The following is a 21868-nucleotide window of genomic DNA, read 5'->3' as shown; positions in this document are numbered from 1 at the left end:
TAATTTGCTTAAAGTGGTCAAAGTCCAAAGTGTGAATAGTCTATTGTTTTAATTAGCATGATAAAGTCTTTGACCTAATAATAAAAACCTTAGTTTCCTATTGCGTATCCTCAGTTCATTGTACATTTGCAAATATCAAAGGTTTGTTTTTAATGGGAGGTGAGTAGATTCCACATTTCACCAGTTGGCTCGTTTGCCTGCTTTTATTTTAATTGTACTGTAATTAAAAGCCAGCCTTACCTTGAAACAATCTGTTGCAATCTGCAACAAAGCAAAAAAAAATTTGCAATGAATGTAACAACTGTTCCCGGTAAACAATCAAATCACTTCCATTTAATTAGTATTGTGTCACATCATTGTGTATCGTTTGATTGGGTTGGCAGCTTTTGTTTTTGATGAACTAGCAATCAACTTCTGAATTGCAATCTGTCAGCAAGTCAAGATTGTTCATTGCGACTAATCTTCCAGCACAGCCTGCAAAGCTTTTGTTAATCTAATTAAATTGTATTTCCGGTTTAATTTGTATGATGCCTTTCAATGTACCCCTGCTCTCCCCCTTCCCCCCCGCCCCTGCCCTACACACAAACACCTAATCAAATCCATTTGTCTTAGATGCTCGACAAAAGAAATTTTTAAAAGACACCTTTGTAGGCGCGTTAAGAGAGAAATCAGGCCCATAATATCAATCTGAGTCCATGTTCTTTTAAGTCAGAAGGTCATGGGTTCAAGTCCCATTCTAGAGACATAAGAACATCACCCAAGATGACACTCCCAAAACAGGGGAGTGCTGCACTCTGGGAAGTGCAAGCTTCTGGATGGGATGCTAAATCAATTCCAGGCTCCCAATTGGATGCAAAAGACCCATCAGCACTATTTTGAAGAAAAAAAGGGGAGTTGTGCCCTGGAAAATATTTATTGATGATTCGTTGCCACTTTACTGTTTGTGGGAGCTTGCTTTGCTGCACATTAGCTGACCCCTGTCTGACAATGCGTACAATTCAGAAAACTCCATTAGCTGTAAACTGTTGGCCTGGAGTGGGAAAAGGTGTTACACAAATGCAAGTTATTCCCATAAACCCGATTCGGGTTGCCATGCTGAAATAGGTGAAGGTGTCAGATCGAGGTAAGACTGGCCTAGATCATGATGGTAACTCTGTCTCACCCAAATGGTTGGATGATTCCTTTTGACTTTCTGTCTTGAAGCATTGTACATGAAAGAACCAGCTCTTCAGTCCAATCGCTGTACAATTGGGGCCCAGGGACATGCCAGTGAGTTTAGTGCTTGAGAATGGCAAATGGAATGAATACTTGTAAGTTCGGGAGAAGAAAAGGACGTTTTGATGCATTTCAGGCATAAAAAAAGCCAGAATTTGAAACAAGTTCTCACTATCCATTGTTGAAATCCACTGTAAGCAAATGGAGACTGTGAGACCCGATTCCTTTACTCAGCTGATATACAGCTCAACCTTTTTAAACCTGCAACATGTAGGTGCTGAGATTGGGGCACAGTGGTAATGTTGCTGAATTAGTAACGCTGAGGACCCAGGCTAATGCTGCCCCACATGGGTTCAAATCCCACCCTCCCCTGCCCTAACACGGCTGGTTTAATTTAACTATCATTCATTAAATCTAGCGTAGACAATTCATTTCCTTACCTCGAAACTAACCAATTTATAAAGCTGCATCTGGTTCATCTTTTCAGGAGGGAAATCTGCTGTGACTTCAGGCCAGAGACAATATGACTGATTCTAAAACAGTGTGGCACGCTACTCAGTTTACAGAAGGGCAACAAATGCCCACATCCCATGAAAGAATAATTAAAGAAAAAGCCAAAATGAGGTTTTGAGGCTAGGGGTGGGGCATTTCGGTCAAGAGTTCATCTTGTAAAGTTATGGAAACCAAATATGGATGAGCTAATGCGAATGGGTTGACCATTTGGCCCCATTGTTTCTGTGCTATGATTTATTAAAGAGCAATGAAATGAAGCCCACAATCTGTGGCGACAGCCACACAGTGAATGGGCTGGATATTACCTGCTTCTAGAGAGGCCGTGACCGATGAAAGTGCTGATAAAATGGTGCACAGCACTGGGAGCAACAGGCAGTGGGTTGGCTGTGTGCCAGTTGGTTACCTCAGCCGCTTGAAATGCCCAATTACAGGCCTTCCTCTTCCCTCAGCATCTCCCCTGACTACAGCCTCCCTTTCATGGGATGTGGGCATTTGTTGCCCTTCTGTAAACTGAGTAGCGTGCCACACTGTTTTAGAATCAGTCATATTGTCTCTGTCCTGAAGTCACAGCAGATTTCCCTCCTGAAAAGATGAACCAGATGCAGCTTTATAAATTGGTTAGTTTCGAGGTACGGATCAATCTCATATCTGTGCTGAGCAGTATCAGGAAACCTGCCAGATTGATCCTCCCGTGGGCATCCTCCTGAGCCTACAGCTCTGCAATAGATGGCCCACCCCTTCTAATTGCTGGTCAGCCTGGCCCAACACCGTTGGTTAAAAATGTACTCCTTATTTCTCAAAGTGCCTCGTGGTATGGTGGCCCTAGCCCTTTCTGTCCTTGACCTCAGCAGCGCCTGCTGCTGGTGGCACCCCTGGACTGACACCTCAGAGAGACAGCCTTCCTTTCTCATGGGTGCCAGTCCTGTTGGCTCCTCTCTGTTGACCAATGACAGCACAATGGTGCCCAGGGTCCTGATGCCCTTCCCGTGCAGGTACCAACCTGGTGTCTCAGGTTGGTGACCTTTTTAGTTTTATAAGATTGAACCAAAAGAGTGTGGAAAGATCAACCCCGGAGCGAGAGCCGGGTCAGGGAGTAGGAAAGGGAAGACACCTTGTGTGATAGCCTGGAGGGCAAGAGAAAGGAAATGAAGGAAGAGGATGATAGCCTGTGGCTGAAGGAAGCAATCATGGTGCAAATATCTTTCAAATTGACACCGTAGCAATCTCAATTCCTTGTCCTTCCTTACAGATCGCTAGGCAACAGCAACAGCTACTGCATCAGCAACACAAAATCAACCTCCTCCAACAGCAAATCCAGGTCAGAGTTCAGTCTCTCTCCTTCCCCCTCCCTCCCTCTCCCTCCCTCTCTCCCCCCTCTCCCTCACCTTCTCTCCCCCTCCCTCCCTCACCCTCTCTCCCTCCCTCTGTCCCTCTCCATCTCTCTCCCCCAGCATTGTAATTGTTGTTAATGTTTTGCCTCCTGTCAGGGCTGTGGAGAAAGACGGTTTCTGAAGGATCCTCGTGGTATGAGGAAGGGGGGAGGCAGTGTGGGGAGGGAAGTGGTTGCAGTAACCTCTTCCCAACGAACTCAACAGGAGGTCAGTGCACACATGGGTGTAGTTCATGCAGGGCCTGTTTACTCCTGCTGCAGGCACACCAAACAGACTGTGGGCTGAATGGCCTCCTTTGGCACTCTCATGATTTGGTGACCCCATAGGGTTTACTACTTTGGCAGAGATTTGTGACTCTGAGTATCTCAATGAGATTGTTCTGACTGGTTCTCACCCAAATCGGCTCTTTCTCTATAAGGCGCTATGGCAGTGTCCATCTGATCTCAGAAGTTGCACTTTTTATGCTAATCTCCTTTCTCCCCCCACATTCTCCTCACCATGCCTGTTTTTTTCCAGCACTGTACCCCCTCCCCTCCAATCCCACAGTCACCCCACAGCGCCGAAACATCTCCTGACTAAATGGCTCCATTGTGCACTCTCCCATTGAGAGTCTGGCTGAGAGTTCAGAAAGTGAGAGCTGATGGGACAGACAATTCCAATCTGATTGCTGACCAACGTCCACACGCGCACACACACCCACGCCTAGCAGCAGAGAGGTTAATGTTCTTGTCCCACAAACTAGGTGCAATTTCACAGCCTGTGCTCCCCCAGCCCTCCCCAAATGACCTCAGCACAGTTCCGGAATTGATCCCATGATCCGGCCGTTTCTGGAGAGGATAGTGCACTTCACCACGGTAGCAGTTAGTGGGGGGTAGGGATGGGGAACCATCATCTTCCTTAAATTTTCAATAAGCAGATACTTCTGTCAGCTTTGTCTTTACTTTTGAAATGCTGTTTTACTTTTGCGGCGAGCAAGTCCCCATGTTCACCGTCTGGGAGGTTTCTGGTGCGTACGTAGGTGTCTACTCGGGGGATCCAAACCTGGAGAGTTCTGTGGCAAACAAGACCGGGCAGTGCAGAAATTGAAGTTCCAACAAGTTGCTGGCTTGGGATTCCCTCTTGTTTGCTTTTTCTCTCTGTCTCTGACACATATTAGCTTTCGAAGGAGGCAGGTATTTGCACTGAGTGTGGTCATCGACGGCGGGCTCCATGCAGGACTCAAAAGTCAAAATTGTAGATGGAGCTTTTGGATGAAATGTCCTGGAAGCTCTACCACGTGAGTGCGGCCAGTTCCCACAGAAGAACTGCTGTAGGAAGTGGTTGTAGGGCATTCAGGCAACAGCACTTGCCAAACTAGGCAAGTTTGCTCGAGGGATTCTACAATGCTCTACCCCCGATCCGTCATTTTTATCGTCAGGCCTTGCTGCTCACAGGAAGAGCCCCAGATTTCTGGAGGGTAAAGTTCTTTCAGCATGCCGTCAATCAGCCTTTCACTTCTCTTCACTGAAGAAGCAACCCCCCCAGCCCTGTTGCAGTTTGCATGCACTGCTTGCTTGCCCCAGGCCCCACATGCCAGAACATGCTAAAACTCCGATCCATGACATCATAAGAAATAGACCATTTGGCCCGTCAGGTCCGCTCCGTTATTCAATAAGATTGTGGCTGATCTGACGTTCTTCCTGTCCATTTCTGGCCCTTTTCCTGGAACCCTTCATTCTCCAACTGATCAAGATTCTATCTACCTCAGATATGTCCATATCTTAAATATACAATGTGCTCACAGATCTCTGTGGCAAGTAATTCCAAAGACAGGCAACCCTTCGGAGTGAAGAAATTCCTTCTCATCTTAGTCTTAAATTGGTGCCCTTCTATTCTGAGGTTGTGCCCTCTGGTCCTAGACTCTCCCATGAGGGGGAAAGATCCTCTCAGCATTTACCCTGTCCAGCCCCCATATGTTGAAATACAGTCACCTCTTATTCTTCTAAACTTTAGTGAGTGGAATGCAAATCTGTTTAACCTTAGCACATAAAACAATCCCTCCATGCCAAGGATCATCCTAGTGAACCTTCTCAGTACTGCCTTCAGTGAACTAATTTTTTTTTTGAGCAAGGGGACCAAAACTGCTCACAGTACTCCAGATGTGATCTCAGCAGCACCTTGTACAGTTATTGTAAGAGTTAATCTTACACTCCAACCCCCTTGAAGTAAGGGCCAACATTCCATTAGCCTTTCTGTCTCACAATAAAACACCAGGAGCTGAATCTCACACAGTTGAAGTATACTAGGCTGTAGGTCAGTTCTTTGTTAAGAAGCTCACTGTATTCTTACGTTAAATGGAAACAATGAATCATCCTGCAGGGATATAAGGATGCTCCCATTGTCAAGTTGGTAAACCATGAAAAGGAACTTGCCATTCATTCAATAATCATACAGCAGTCTTTACGACCAACCTTTGACTAATCTCTTGGCCGTTCGACTCATGTGTTGCTCAGGGTCAGAATTGTGAAGTGCTGTGGGTTGCTCCATTACATTAACCATGCTTCAGAAGTTGTGTTGGCCAATATTTTATTCCAATAATAATTGAGCCCCCTCCCAGTGCCTTGGTCCCTCTGGCTGCTGTGTTTCCAATATTTACAGCGGTATCTGTACTTCAGGAAGTACTTCATTGTCTGTAAACCGCTTTGGGACGTTCTTAGTAGAAGTAGTGAAAGGTGCTCTGTAAATGTAAGTCCGTCTTTCCTTCCATGCCCATCAAAATCACGCCGATAAACATTTATTAATAAGCCCCCATCAAGGTATTGACTCAGAACTTGGTGTGCAGTGCGCTGACAACTCAGGTCATTGTTAGGTTGGGTCACTGACTATACCTGGAGGTGAAGCCTCTTTTTGCATTACGTTATCCGTGACTTCCTGCATTACACCTGCTTGGGGTGAGAAGGTTTCTTTTCCTCAAGCCCTACGTCCCATGTTGTTGCACGGATGCCACCCTGCACTTCCTTCGGGATCGTTGGCAGTCTGGATATCCGTCTGGGTTGACCCCACTCCTTCTGTCTGAACATTCAATCTCTCGAGGTTGGCACTAAGGCTGGCATTGCTGCCTCTGGTGTCCATGCCCTCCAAGTGTGCCTCCAACCCCAATGATTGAAGTTTGCTCTGTAAATAAACTGTTATCCAGGAAAAGATTTTCTGCTCATCAATTTACAGAGTTTCTTTTGGTGTTTATGAGATAACAAGACCTCATTACAGAGGGTATATTACTGATTTGTGATTCTCGATCTGGAAAGCTGTCAACAAATGTTGAAAAATTTGACAGTTTTAAAGTAATCAGCCTGATTCTGGGGATTTTTTTTTCTGATTTCCAGTAATCCCTCTTTGGGATCTTAAAATCTACTATTACTTGTTTCCTTTATTTTTTAATTACTTTATTCCTCCAGTACCAATATTTCAAAAAATGATGTGCATTCAGGGCAGAACTACAATTTAAAGTGAACTCAGAGTATGTTGTATTCCATGTTCCAGGGAGAGTCGAGTTCAAATCTGCAGCATTGAAATTTCCTTATCAAAGATCACCTTATCAAATTTGGAAATCCAAATATGCCACATCTACCATTTGCCCTTTATTCACCCTGTTCATTACATCCTAAAGGAAAATTTTTTTAACAACTAATTTGCGAAATACTATTGCCCTTTAACAAGACCATACCTGATGGTATTACACAAAATAAACAACAAAGTGTAGGAGGTCGGAGACAAATGCAGACATTGATGGAAAAACCCAACAGGTCTGTGGAGATGGATCCTTCTTCAGAACATTCAGAAGGCTGCAAAGAAGAGTCACTAGACTTGAAACATTAACTCTGATTTCTCAACACAGATGCTGTAAGATCTGCTGAGCTTTTCTGGCAACTTTTGTTTTTTTGCAAGACCTCCTGCTGCAGCCTCTTTAATAATGGATTCTAGCAGATCACAGTGACAGATGTTCAGCTAACTGGTCTCTTTCTGCTTTTTATTTCTCTCCTTTGTGGAATAGAAGGTTTATGTTTGTATGTTTCCAATCCACTGGAACCTTTCACCAGAATCTAGGGGTATTTTGGAATATTACAATCAATGCACCCACTATAGCTGCAGCCACTAGGTTTTTTTTGCAAGACCCTCTGATACAGGCCATCAGGTCTTGGGTCCATGTTACCCTTTAGTTCTTACAGGGGTGTCTTACAGGGACATGAATGCATGGGTTATGGTAGGATTAGTGGCACAATTCTGCAACAAGACCTTTATCATTGTTGGGAGCAACTCGTTTCATCTTTAATATATCTGCAAGACATTGATGTAAGCTTCACTCTAGGCATAGTTGCCAACTAAAGGGGCTTGTAGCTTCTTGAATGCATTTGAGTGGCGCAACTCACCTCATTAATAATTGGCCTCCTTTCTTACGAAATATGCTGGACATTGAGAAAACTCAATACGAAATGCCTCCTTCGCTCAGTGGGAAACAACATGCCTGGGTGTGATCCATGGGCACCAGCTGCACACACCCATTGTCCATGGACGTTGGCATCTGACGAATCCTCGCGAGCCCCTCCCCTACCCAGTTGCAGGATGTTTAAGAAGCACAGAGCTGAATTTTGGGGCATACCAGCAATTAGCATGGAAACACTGCCACAGGAGCACTGTGCTCAAAGCATGGATCAGGCTGTAGCTCAGAGCTGCTCGCTGGCTCTCTCAGCGCCGCACACCTTGCAAGCTGCTTGCTGTATCCCCTGCCTGGCCTTACCTTGCCCCACTATGCCAAGCCTGTTCATGCATCACTGCTTGAAACAGAGCCTATAGGTTGTAGTGCCGTGTAGAGGCACTGTTGTGTGCAGACACAGCTGCATGTCATTCTTAGATAATAAAATGTGAGGCTGGATGAACACAACAGGCCAAGCAGCATCTCAGGAGCACAAAAGCTGACGTTTCGGGCCTAGACCCTTCATCAGAAATGGGGGAGGGGGAGAGGGTTCTGAAATAAATAGGGAGAGGGGGGAGGCAGATCATAGCTGCTTAGAGGAGAAGATAGGTGGAGAGGAGACAGACAAGTTACAAGATGTACTGCTTTGACTACGGTGGGGTCACAAGATTAGATGTTTAGGGTTGTAAATTCTGAAGCAGCAATAGCAGTGCTAACAGCCAAAAGGTTCCTTTAAATCCTCTCAATTTTTTTGAACCCTCATGATTGCCATGGTGCAATGCACAGATCCTTGAGGTAGCTTCCTGCTGTAAGGAAAGGCTGTGAAAAAGTTTAATTTGAATAACTATGAGGTTATTGCACTTTGGTGAGGCAAACTAGGGCAGGACTTATAAAATTAATGATAGGGCTCTGGGATGTGTTGCTGAACAAAGAGATCTAGGGGTGCAGGTACGTTGTTCTTTAAAAGCTGAGTCACAGGTAGGCTATTGAAGAAGGCGTTCGGTACGCTTGCCTTCATTGTTCAGTGCATTGAATACAGGAGTTGGGACATCATATTGCAGCTGTACAGGACATTGGTTAAGCCACTTTTGGAATACTGCGTTCAATTCTGATCTCCCTGCTATGGAAAAGATTTTATTAAACTTGAAAGGGTTCAAAAAGCCTTGTAAATGCTTTTTGAACCCTTTCAAGTTTAATAAAATCTTTCCCATAGCAGGGAGATCAGAATTGAACGCAGTATTCCAAAAGTGGCTTAACCAATGTCCTGTACAGCTGCAATATGATGTCCCAACTCCTGTATTCAATGCACTGAACAATGAAGGCAAGCGTACCGAACGCCTTCTTCAATAGCCTACCTGTGACTCAGCTTTTAAAGAACAACGTACCTGCACCCCTAGATCTCTTTGTTCAGCAACACATCCCAGAGCCCTATCATTAATTTTATAAGTCCTGCCCTAGTTTGCCTCACCAAAGTGCAATAACCTCATAGTTATTCAAATTAAACTTTTTCACAGCCTTTCCTTACAGCAGGAAGCTACCTCAAGGATCTGTGCATTGCACCATGGCAATCATAAGGGTTCAAAAAAATTGAGAGGATTTAAAGGAACCTTTTGGCTGTTAGCACTGCTATTGCTGCTTCAGAATTTACAACCCTAAACATCTAATCTTGTGACCCCACTGTAGTCAAAGCAGTACATCTTGTAACTTGTCTGTCTCCTCTCCACCTATCTTCTCCTCTAAGCAGCTATGATCTGCCTCCCCCCTCTCCCTATTTATTTCAGAACCCTCTCCCCCTCCCCCATTTCTGAAGAAGGGTCTAGGCCCGAAACGTCAGCTTTTGTGCTCCTGAGATGCGGCTTGGCCTGCTGTGTTCATCCAGCCTCACATTTTATTATCTTGGAATTCTCCAGCATCTGCAGTTCCCATTATCTCTGCATGTCATTCTTGTCAGGTCAGACCTACACGGGTTCTCAGAGTAGCTCCTACAGTGTGTGCCAGCTGTCTGTGCAGCAAACATGCTGCATGTCTATTCAACCAAAGGGCCATGGCAGACACGAGCTGGGGGAGCTACTTCTTGCAGTTCGGTCAGTGGGTGCCACTGACAGGGCCTCACCTCACACACAGTCAATGGGTAGGTCTGACTACAGTCTGGGAGCTGGGGAGGGTAGTTGAGTAATCAGTCCTGTGGGACCATCACAAGCAGTTGAGGGAATTGCATATTGTCAGGTGGGGAGCTGCAAACACAGTGGTTAAGGCTTTGCTGGGTCATGCCTTGAACTGTCCCTGTCATTGTTGGGTGTCGTTGTTGAATTGGGGAAGAGATCCAGGAAAGCAGAGGCATCTGTAGACATGGATAATGATGGGGAGAAACCTGAGTTGGAACAGCATCAGAGGGATACGCAAGGCCATTATGGGTTACTGGAAGTGATCACATCCATGGCCTCCATATGGGGAGCAGAGCAGCCATCATTACTGTGTCCTGTCTGGGATCAGGGAACAAGGCGGACAGTTGGAGGTGAGGTTGAACATGGTGGGTCCCCACAACGGGGAAGGGATAGGTGGAAATGGGCTGCTGGGGACAGTTCAAGGGAAACAGGGATGTGGAGTCTCTGGATGGGTTACTGGCAATCAGGCTGAGCTCAGTGTCCATTCCAAGCTACGTCCCCTGTCATCACTTGTCCTTCTCTGGATGTAAAATGCAACTGGGAAAGGACTGGCACAATGCCCAGAGTGGATGCAGTCTGCCAGTTCAATAGGTGAAAGCGTGGGATCCACATCTGCTGGACACTAGAATGTTGAAAGGGCAAACCTATGAAGTTGCAAACTCCAGCTACATAGAATTTGTGACCATTTAGTCTATTTGCAATGTGTACAGGGTGAACGTGCATTTCAGCGATGGAAATTTAACTTGCAAATCTTACATTGTCATCCTCACGATGTGGAGGCCAACGATTTAAAAAGTGATGACCGCTGGCCAAAGGCATCCCTTGACTTGTGAAACTCCTGAGGGGCTGTGGGAGCAGGATGTCACATGTCATGTAGATGTGACGATAGACCCTACTGAATACAGTGAAATGTCGAATGGTTGATGTGGGTCTGGTGCAGGAAGGGGCTTGGAATGCAGCAAGCGTTGTGTTATTGGCTTAATGTGTGGGTCACTCTGCTGGTGCAGCTCCTTGTGCAGCATCCTGGTGCACAAGCTGTGAGCAGGGCCATGTGGAGCAGCCGATGGCACTGTTAAAGTCTATAGGCTAGACACTGTGTCATCCTGGCCTGCTGCGTTCTGCATAATTGGAGCAGGCAGCAATTTGATGGGAGAGATTCTGAGGACCTGGGAAATCAGCAGTCTTGATAGACAAGATAAAATAGGCATAACAATTCTAAAAGGGCTGTAGGAGCAGAGGGATCTAGGTGTACATACGCTCAGATCATTGAAGGTGGCAGAACAGGGGACGGGGCAGTTAATAAAGTCTCTTTGGCTTTAATAATGGGGGCATAGAACACAAGAGCAAGAGGGTGATGTTGACCTTGAATAAGACTCTTATTAGGTCTGAACTGAAATATTGTGTGCAGTTGTGGGTGACACATTGTGTGAATGCTTCGGAGAGAGAGCACAGGAGTCATTTACAAAAATGGCTATAGGAACTTCAGTTATAAGGATAGATTGAAGAAATAGAACTGTACCCCTTAGAGACAAGGTGGCCAAGGCGAGATTTACTGAAGGTTTTTAATATCATGTGTAGGCCGAATAGAGTAAATGGGGAAAACCTGTTCCCGCTCGTAAATCGAAAAGAACAAGTGAGCGTAGATTGAAAATGTTATGCATATGAATCAAAGATGCTGGGAGAGAGAGCGTTTTCACTCCAAAAACAGTTAGAGTAAAGTCGGAGAGATGGTCAACTAGCTCAGTTAATGGCTTATGATGCAGAGCAATGTCAACAGAGTGGGTTTAAATTCTCCACTTACCAATTAGGTCCTGCTTCTCACCCTGTCCCTTCATTAAGATGTGACGACAGTCAGATTAATTCACCGCCAATCACCATCTCCCTGGAGAGAGCAATCCCATGGTTCACTGGGACTCTGGCAACCTTACCTCGGTAGGATATGGAATGCACTGCCTGGAAGTGTAGCGGAGGAGGCAGATTTTAGAGGGATGATTCTTGGGTAGGAAATGAGGCAAAGGCATGTGATGATTGTTGGTAATAGGTGCAGGTGGAATGAGCCAAATAGCTTCCTCATGCATTGTAACAATTTGCAATTCATTTTTTTACATTTATTCCCGGTTTCCTCTTACATTCCAATTTTCCCCTTAGTAGCATAGAATTCATTCAATGGGGAAGCAGGCCATTCAGCCCATCAAGACCAAACCACCTCTTCAAAGAGTATCCCACTCAGTTACACACCCCCACTCTATGCCTGTAGGCCTACGTATCCTATTGGCTAATGCACCTAGCCTGCACATCTTTGGACACTACGGGGCAATTTAACATCCTCTATCCACCTAACCTGCATGTCTTTGGTCGGTGGGAGGAAACCGGAGCACCCGGAGGAAACCCACGCAGACACCGGGAGAATGTGCAGAGTCCACACTGACAGTCGCCCGAGGCTGGAATCGAACCCGGGTTCCTGGTACTGTGACTCACCACCGTGCTGGCCCTCTTTACTAATTTTTACTTTGGTCATCCTTTGCTGGTATCTAAACTACTCCCAACATCCTGGGCTCCTTTTAGTCATTGCAGTGTTGTATGTCTTCTCTTTGTATTTGATAGAGCACTCCTTCAAAACTTCACCCAGAACTGCTGCTATTTGGCGTTTGCTTCATTCACATTGCAGTCGATAAGCTGAAACAGTTTCTGTCACAACTTAGGGGAAACATTACCATCTGTTAGTGCTTGCTTCTAGACATGCTATCATAAAGAGTACTAAAATGAAGAGTATAGTACTGTACCCTTTTTTGGCGTGAGTCTTTCTGTGGTAAATCATTTGTGTGTCAGCAGCAGCTGTTTCCATAAAATTTTTAATGTTGACTCACATAATTTGCTGAAGCAGCCCCAGCTCCGTTTTCTTTCTGAAAAAAAACCGGAGAAATCAAGTATTTCCCATGACTCTGCAACCTTTTCCCAACCAACTGAGATTTCGGGCCTGCAACTCAACAATTGCTTCTCACAGAAGCTATTGCAGCTGATGTCTGACTGCTGACCAGAATGGGACCCCGCCCAGTGTCTGCAGATAAACCCCTGGGAAGTCATGTACGTGTGTGTGCAGACACGTACACACACACACACACACACACACACACACACACTCTCTCTCTCGACATCCAGTCAAGTTGGCAGCAGAGTAGAACTCCTGAGCTGGAGCTTGTCCGCTCCGACTGCTTTTCTTTCTTATTTTCTTGTTTTTTTTTACTTCTTCTGTTTAGTTCTTTTAAGTTTTTCTTTCTCTCTACTTCAGAGGGAGCTCAGGGGTAGAGGCAGCGTGGGGGCTTGGTTGGTCACCCATGAGCGGGTTGGTATGCCCGGCTAGACGTCTGGCAGTCGGTAGCATCATGGAAGCAATTAGGGGCAGAGAGCGGCACTCTGGTGGCCTGGCAGTTGGTACTGAGACAACAGCGTGGGGATCGAGAGATCGAGCCCTCATGGGGAAAGCCCAGTGTGGAGTGACTGCAGGCCTATAGCCAAGGGGGGGCTATAATTTGGAACTTTTAACTTTATATCTTACTTACTACTTTCTGCAACAAGAACTGTAATTTTGAGCTTTTAACTATTTCCTTATTTTTCTACTCTTTACCTCAGATTTTATGCTTTGGTACCTTGTACCTAAGATGGGGCCACACGTGGTGACATTGTACACTTTTCATTGTATTTCTGTATTTGAGTATGTGACAATAAAACGCAATTCAGTTCAATTGGATACACACACGTGTGTGTGTGTCATGTGATAGACACGTCAATTCTGCTGCGAATTTTGAACATCACCAGTTCCCTACTCATACAAAGTGACAATGTTGGCTGTTTTAAGAGGAGGCTGGAGGACGGGTTCCATGACTACGACCTGACCATCCCAATCACTGCCTTTCCCCTGCAGCTATCTTCAGCGAGCTGTTGAGTTAAGTAATCCTCTCAAACGCCTCATAAACACAAGTTAATGACTGAGCTTTCGTCAATACATTTAATCAAGCTGCTCAGACATGCTTTACCTCATGTTCTGATGGAACTTGAAGCCCAGAGGTAGGGACATTACCACACTACAAGTCCTGACTGAGCTTATATCTGTGTTTGTTTTCTAAGCATTGTCTGTCAATTTTATTTTTTTTATTCCTTCATGGGATGACTGCATTGCTGACCAGGCAGCATTTATTGCCCACCCCTAATTGCCCAGAGGGCAGTTAAGAGTCTACCACGTTGCTGTGGGTCTGGAGTCACATGTAGGCCAGACCAGGTAAGGATGGCAGTTTCCTTTCCTGAATTGCAGTAGTGAACCAGATGGGTTTTCCCAACAACCAACAATGGATTCACAGTCATCATTAGATTCTTAATTCCAGATATTTTTGTTGAATTCAGACCCCACCATCTACCATGGTGGGATTCAAACCTGGTTCCGTAGAACATTATCCGTGTCTCTGTATTAATAGTCCAGTGAAAGTACCACTAGGCCATCATCTTCTCTTTAATAAAAGTGTTTTGAATGCATCTATGTAAGCACCATGTTGGCAAGCCCCTGTTTTGTGTCTGTATTTGACCCCCAACAACATGAAAGGAAAGGAAGCCCTGCATTTATTTAGCGCATTTCACATTCGCTGGATATCTCAAATTGTTTGACAGCTTATGAAGTACTTCTTTTGAGGGCCTGGACAGGCTGGCTATAAACAGCGGGCTGTGGACAGGGGTTGGCATCTGTGCCAACTGTCTGCCCCTCTTCCATGGCTATGTTTGTGCCCAAGTGTCCTTGGAGAAGGAGCACGCAGACTCCGCCAATGTTCCCGATGCCTGTAGAGAGGGGTGGACACTGCAAGAGGTACTGTGCTTTATTTTCCCCTCCAACTCCATTTTCTTTCAACCTCCACACCCCTCCACCTTCTCCCTACCTCCCCCTCAACTTGAATGGTTTCCATTGTCCATAATGTGCTTTGCATGTAAATATTGGATTGGCTGCGCAGATGCTTTTTACTGGTGGTCGTTATTAGTTTACAGTAAAGTGTTGGTGATTTTGATGGTGGGAAGGTCACCCAGTGACTCACAGCAACGCTTCTGGGTACAAAGAAAAATTGAAGTACTTCTTGAAGGGTAGTTAGTGTTGAAACATAGCCCAACAGCTTATTTGCATTCAGCAATGTGAGAGTGACCAGATCAGCCATTGTTATCTTTTTGAATGATAAATATTGGCCAGGACACCAGTGATAACTCTTCAAGCTAGCACCAGGAGATCCTTTTATATCCACCTGATCACACCGGGGCCCTGGTTTTTATCATCATATCTGAAAGATGGCGTCTCTGACGATGCGCCAACCCCAAGGTGTCACGCTGGAATGCAACATTGATTTTAGCTCGAGTCTGGAACCCAGAACTTTGTGATTCAGAGGTGCGTGTATTACCAGCTGGGCCAGCACTGGTACATGTGTTCTTCGTATCGCTGTGAGAAATTAAAGGCTATCCAGTCAGCTGCCTTTGCTTCTTCACTGCACTATTGGGCCAAGATTCCTCGAAGCTCTACCTGAACACAACCCTACCTTAGCCCTGAACTTGCAACTTTCTCTCATTTCTCCCCAATCTCCCTCCTGCTGTCTCCAAGACCCTACTGTGTGTGATCCACTTGCTGCTGATCGCCTCTAATTTCAGTAAACTGATGATCAGCCACCACCTCACCCTCGCACTCAAGTTAACGGATATTCATGGCTTTCTGTTCTCAGGATTTTCCCCTTGTTCCCTTCAAATCTGCCGCATTCACCCTTCTCAAAAGACATACCCTCCATGTGCTTGTAAATCTGCTCCGTTCCCAACTTTCCTTTCTATTGAGTCTTTTAACACGTCATCAACTCCCAAATAGGCATTGACCTTTCCCATTAAGCTATGTTTAAATAGAGCCATTTTGCTACAACAGGAGGGAGCTAAAGTTACACTTGTGCCCTACATAACTATAGCAACTGCCCTTTGACCTTCTGAAATATTTGATGCTGTTGGCTATACACTGCCTCTGTCTAACTCCTCTTCACTGTAGTTGCATTTTGGAAAGGCAAATCAGGGCAGGACTTGTACGGTTTAATGGTAAGGTCCTGGGGAGTGTTGCTGAATAAAGAGACCTTGGGGTGCAGGTTCCGAGTTCCATGGAAGAGGAGTCGCGGGTAAACTGAATCAGAAGTTACATAACACCAGGTCATGGCCCAACAGGTTTATTGAAATCACAAGCTTGTGGAAGGAGTAACACTCAAAAGCTTGTGATTTCAAACCAACTTATTGAATTACAACCTGGAGTTGTGTGACTTCTGACTTTGCCCAGCCCAGTCCAACACTGATACCTCCACATCATCACAAGTGGACAGGGCAGTGAAGAAGATAATAAAATGTGAGGCTGGATGAACACAGCAGGCCAAGCAGCATCTCAGGAGCACAAAAGCTGATGTTTCGGGCCTAGACCCTTCATCAGAGAGGGGGATGGGGAGAGGGAACTGGAATAAATAGGGAAAGAGGGGGAGGCGGACCGAAGATGGAGAGAAAAGAAGATAGGTGGAGAGGAGAGTATAGGTGGGGAGGTAGGGAGGGCATAGGTCAGTCCAGGGAAGACGGACAGGTCAAGGAGGTGGGATGAGGTTAGTAGGTAGCTGGGGGTGCGGCTTGGGGTGGGAGGAAGGGATGGGTGAGAGGAAGAACAGGTTAGGGAGGCAGAGACAGGTTAGACTGGTTTTGGGATGCAGTGGGTGGGGGGGAAGAGCTGGGCTGGTTGTGTGGTGCAGTGGGGGGAGGGGACGAACTGGGCTGGTTTAGGGATGCAGTAGGGGAAGGGGAGATTTTGAAACTGGTGAAGTCCACATTGATACCATATGGCTGCAGGGTTCCCAAGCGGAATATGAGTTGCTGTTCCTGCAACCTTCGGGTGGCATCATTGTGGCAGTGCAGGAGGCCCATGATGGACATGTCATCTAGAGAATGGGAGGGGGAGTGGAAATGGTTTGCGACTGGGAGGTGCAGTTGTTTGTTGCGAACTGAGCGGAGGTGTTCTGCAAAGCGGTCCCCAAGCCTTCGCTTGGTTTCCCCAATGTAGAGGAAGCCGCACCGGCTACAGTGGATGCAGTTTGGTACAATTGACTTCATTGGTCAGTGCATTGAATATAGGAGTGGGTCATGTTGCAGTTTGGAACACTGCCCAATTCTGGTCTCCCTGCTGTAGGAAGGATATTGTTAAACTTGAAAGAGTGTGGAAAAAATTTACAAGGATGTTGTTGAAATTGAGACTTTAAGCTTTAAGGAGAGGCCAAATAGGCTGGGGTTATTTTCCCTGGAGCATCGGATGTTAGGCAGTGACCTTACAGAGGTTTATAAAACCATGAGGAACATAAATAGGGTGAATAGCCAAAGTCTTTTTTCCCAGTGTAGTGGAGTCTAGTGGCCATGGGTTTAAGGCGAGAGAGGAAAGACTTGAAAAGGACCTAAAGGGCAACTTTTTCACACAGAGGGTGGTGCATTTATGGGATGAGCTACCAAAGGAAATGATGGAGGCAGGTACAAATCCAACATTTAAAAGACATCTGGTTGGGCATATGAATAGGAAGAGTTTAGAGGGATCTGGGCTGGATGCTGGCGAATGGGACTAGATTAATGTAGAATATCTGATTGAGTTGGACTGAAGGATCTGTTTTGTGCATTGTATGAAGATGACTCTGAATTCAGATGGGTAAGACTCACCTGGTTCAATTCTATTCTGCCTACTTTGTGGCCAGAGTTTCTCTTCCTAACCTTAACCATCCTCTCTGCAAACTCCTGAGGATGCTCGCTCTCCCCATATTCCTCACCTGCTTCTTGCTACTTCATCGTAAAAATAGTAGCATATACTGACCCCACTACCACTTATTCCAGCCCTGTCCACTGTTTCACAGTAGTCAGATGGCATATCTGACATCCTGTACCAAATGAGCAGACTTCCTGCTTAAAGAGTGAGGAGACTGAATCAGTAGGAGGTGATGACCTAGTGCTGTTATCACTGGACTGTTAAGCCAGAGACCCAGTTAATGTTCTGGGGACCCAGGTTCAAATCCTGCCACAGCAGATGGTGGGATTTGAATTTAATAAATCTAATGATGACCATGAATCCATTGTCGATTGTTGGAAAGACCCACCTGGTTCACTAATGTCCTTTAGGGAAGGAAACTGCCATCCTCACCTGGTCTGGCCTACATATGACTCCAGACCCACAGCAATGTGGTTGACTCTGGGCAATTAGGGATGGGCTATAAATGCTGCCTAGCTAGCGATGCCCACATCCCAGTAATGAATAAAGGGAATGGGGTGGAGATGTCTCAGTCAGTGGCTAAATGATGTCGTTTAATTAAACGGCAAGCTTACAAACTGAGGGCCACAACTTCCAGTTCGGAAGAGGCAGTGTTCCCACCCAGTGTTTTCCATAGGGAAACAAACGGGTAGCTGTGCAGGAGTTTCTGGTCCAGCATTCCCTTTGGTTCTTCCTGATCCCGCAAGAACCTCCTCGGGTCTGTGAGCAACAGTGACGCCAGGAATGGGAAGTCCACATACCCACGTGCTGATCAGTGTGAATGGAACCTCTGGATGACCGCACAGCTCAGACAAAACATTGGTTTGCTCCCTCCGCCAACAAAGCTGTATAGGCCAGACAGCGGCAATTAAAAAAAAGCACTGGAACAAAGGATACATCAGAATTATTTGACTTAAATTGTTTTACAAGATTAAGAAATTACAACACGTTCTTTAAAAAGTGCAATAATTTTGATTGGAATTACTTACATGGACATTTTGAGGCAGTCAGATAAATCATTTCTAAAAAAAATGATGTCGATTGAAACATTTAAAATTGTGTTAAATCATGCTTAAAAAACGTCAAATTTTATTTTCTGCAAGATTCATAAGATCTATTAGAAGTTTTTACCTTAGCCTTCTATCAAAATTTATCTGATTTACTTAAAAAGTCATTTACATTAATGAAAAATGTCTGATAAATCTTGTTTTAAGAGTCAGTTACATTAAAACAATCAAAAGAATCTAATAAATCTCCTCAAAAATAATTCACTTGAATCTATTTAAGAGCCTATTTCTGATATGGGCCTCCTCATTAAGCATTCAAAATTGAAAGGAGGTTCCCAATGCTTAAAAATACCAGATCTGAGCTTTGTTTGGGGTGAATAATTGTATTTTATAATCACTTAGCCAGTTTAATATAGGTATTGAAATACCGTCACAGCAGTGTTCTGCCATAAATACAACCTGGAAGTTGTTAGGTCTTTCCGATGCCCAGAAAGAAACCAAATCCAGCCAATTACTGCCCCTTTTGTGATGGTAAGTGTCATTGAGAGTACGGTAAATTGGGACTTACACAGTAATGGTTTGCTGACGGCCTCACTTAGCTCCTCTTCTGGTTATAGCCCTTGTCCAAGCATGGACAAAAGAGCTGAACTCGAAAGACAAAGTGGAAGTGACCATCCTTGACATCATATGGAGGTTCTGTGTTGAACTGGGTTGGACAATGTCAGAAGTCACATGACACCAGGCTATAGTCCAACAATTTATTTGAAATCACAAGCTTTTGGAGGGCTGCTCCTCGATTGAGTGCGGTACGGAGGAGAAGTCACAAAATTTCAATCAATGGAAATTGGGGAAAATCACTGCACTGGTTGGAGTCATAGCTAGCACATAGGAAGATGTTGTGGTTGTTTGAGGTCAATGATCTCAGCTCCAGAACTTCCCTGCAGGAGTTCCTCAGGGTAGTGTCCTAGACTCAACAATCTTCAGCTGCTTCATCAATGACCTTCCCTCCATCACAAGGTCAAAAGTGGGGATGCTCAGTGATGATTGCACAATGTTCAACACCATTCGTGACTCCTCAGATTCTGAAACAGTCCGTGTTCACATGCAACAGGAGTTGGACAGTATCCAGGCTCAGGCTAATATGAGGTGAGTAACATTCATGTCACACATCTGCCAAGCAACGATCATCTCTAGCAAGAGAAAACCTAACTATTGCCCCTTGACATTCAATGGCTTTACCATCAGAGCCCACTGACTTTGTCATTCATTCCCTCCATCACCAGCACACAGTGGCAGAAGTCTGCAAGTGACACGAGAGCAACTCACCAAACCTGCTTTGACAACACTTTCCAAACCTGAGACCTCTGTCATCTAGAAGGATAAGGAGAGTTGAGATAGGGAAATAGCAATAGCTACAAGTTGCTTTCCAAGCCACTCAACGTGCTGATTTGGAAATACATTGCCTGTACATTCCGAATTATTACTGGGCCAAAATCCTGGAATTCCCTTACAAACAGGCTCCGACATCCCATTTACTGCAGCTGCTCTGGAAGATCACCAGCTTCTCTAGGACAACTAGGGATGGGATGGGAAATAAATGCTGGCCCTGATGGTGACACCACATCCCATGAACGAACAAAAAAACGAGTGGCGAATTCCAAATATGTCATCATTATTGATATGGTATTAGACAGGCCATTTGCTGGTCCCTGTAACAAACTGTGCTAACAGGTCACTAAACTGAGTCCTCTCCCTGTCAGCTCTCTGAAGCTGAGTCAAACTTGGTGCATTATTGGTCACTCGAATGAGCTTCCCACTGCATATTTGTGCCACCACTAAGACAGCTGTTCTTTCAACATCTGCAACATCGCTCCACTCCACTCCTGCCCCAGCTCGTCTGATGAAATCCCTGTTCTTTGTTACTCTAGGCCTTACACTTCCAATACAATCATGGCTGCCCTCCAATCTTTTATCCTCCCTGAATTTAAGTTCTTCTGAAGAATTGCTGAACTTGCCCTAACCTGCAACTAATCTTGTTCATTCATTAACCTTGTGCTCGCTGATTTACAACAGCTTCCACTGGGTTTATTTTAAAATACTCATTCCTGTTTTTAAATATATCCATAATCTTCCTCATTCCTGTGTATCCAATCTCCTCCAGCCCTGTAACCTTCTAAGATGTCCACAGTCCTCCAACTCTGGCCTCTTGCACATCACTGTATTGCTGGAAGTTATGCCTTCAACTGCTCTAAGATCTGAAGCTCCCCCGCTAAAACTTTCAGCCATTAAGGTACTCCTTAAAATGTATCTTTGTGGCCAAGCTTTTGATCACCTGCCTAAATGCGTACTTTTGTGGCTTGATGTCAAATTTTGTTTGATAATGCACCTAGGGTTATCTTACGTTAGGTGCTGTATCGATGCAATGTGTTCCAATATAAATGCACGTGCACACGGATGTATGTGAGCAGTTCCCTACATGTTTAGATGTGAAAGAAAGACCTTGCATTTGCGTAGCCTCTTGCGCAACCTCAGGGCATCTAAGGCACTGAATAATGAAGAACGTTTCGAAGAATAGTCACTGTGTAATATAGAACCATGGCAGCCAATTTGTGCACAGTATGATCCCACAGTTGGCAAAGCGTGAAGGAGCCACATCGTCTGTTTTCAGCAGTGCTTATCAGATGGCGTTTTAGAAATGCCACGTCATCGCTTATGAGTTCCTTTTTCCTACGCAAACTCAGATTATATTTTTGCTCTAGCTTCCATTGTGTTTGGGGAGTTAGTTGTACAGGAGATGGATTTTTCGATAGGCATCCGGGTGAACACTTCAAGCAGTGGAATTTTATTTTGTGCAATATCTTTAAGTTGTAGAAAAAATCTCAAGGTGTATCACATCACAACAACAAGACTTGCATGTACGTAGTGCATTTAACTGAAGAAAATGTTGCAGAGTGTTTAAACCAGAGAATGCCTCTTCTTGCTTTGTTGAGTAATTGAATTTTAAAGCAAGATATGAGTGCGACAGCAAATGAACAGAGTCAAATAGTAGCTTACATGACACAGACATTATTTTGGGGATGTTAAGATCTTGTCGCCACTGGCTTCAAATGAGGCCCCTGTCATTCCTTATTTAATTTGTTCTTAAAACTATTTTTAATCAGGAAACCGATGGCATCCGTGAGATATTGTGAGTTTGTTGCTGCAGAAATGTGATTTCAGTTCTGCATTTTGTGGGCCACATGGAGGTTAATTAATAGTTAAACTGTGTTGCTCACATGAGAAAAATGGCTGTCACTGTGTTGACAAAGAGT

General features: G+C 45.0%; 1 protein-coding gene across 9 annotated transcripts in view; it reads left to right on the top strand.

Moving 5' to 3' along the window:
• sox5 (SRY-box transcription factor 5) overlaps nt 1-21868 on the top strand; it is a 379139-nt gene that overhangs the window by 184014 nt on the left and 173257 nt on the right. For all 9 annotated transcript variants that reach the window (XM_048554395.2, XM_048554391.2, XM_048554396.1 and 6 more), the window contains one exon: nt 2978-3046. In XM_048554395.2, coding sequence (XP_048410352.1) covers nt 2978-3046 — 69 coding nt within the window. The remainder of the gene's footprint in view (nt 1-2977; nt 3047-21868) is intronic.

The sequence above is a fragment of the Stegostoma tigrinum genome, chromosome 25 (genome assembly GCF_030684315.1).
Source record: "Stegostoma tigrinum isolate sSteTig4 chromosome 25, sSteTig4.hap1, whole genome shotgun sequence".
Lineage (NCBI taxonomy): Eukaryota > Metazoa > Chordata > Chondrichthyes > Orectolobiformes > Stegostomatidae > Stegostoma > Stegostoma tigrinum.
Note: the sequence above shows the minus strand (reverse complement) of the source record. Positions and strands in the feature narration are given on the sequence as shown.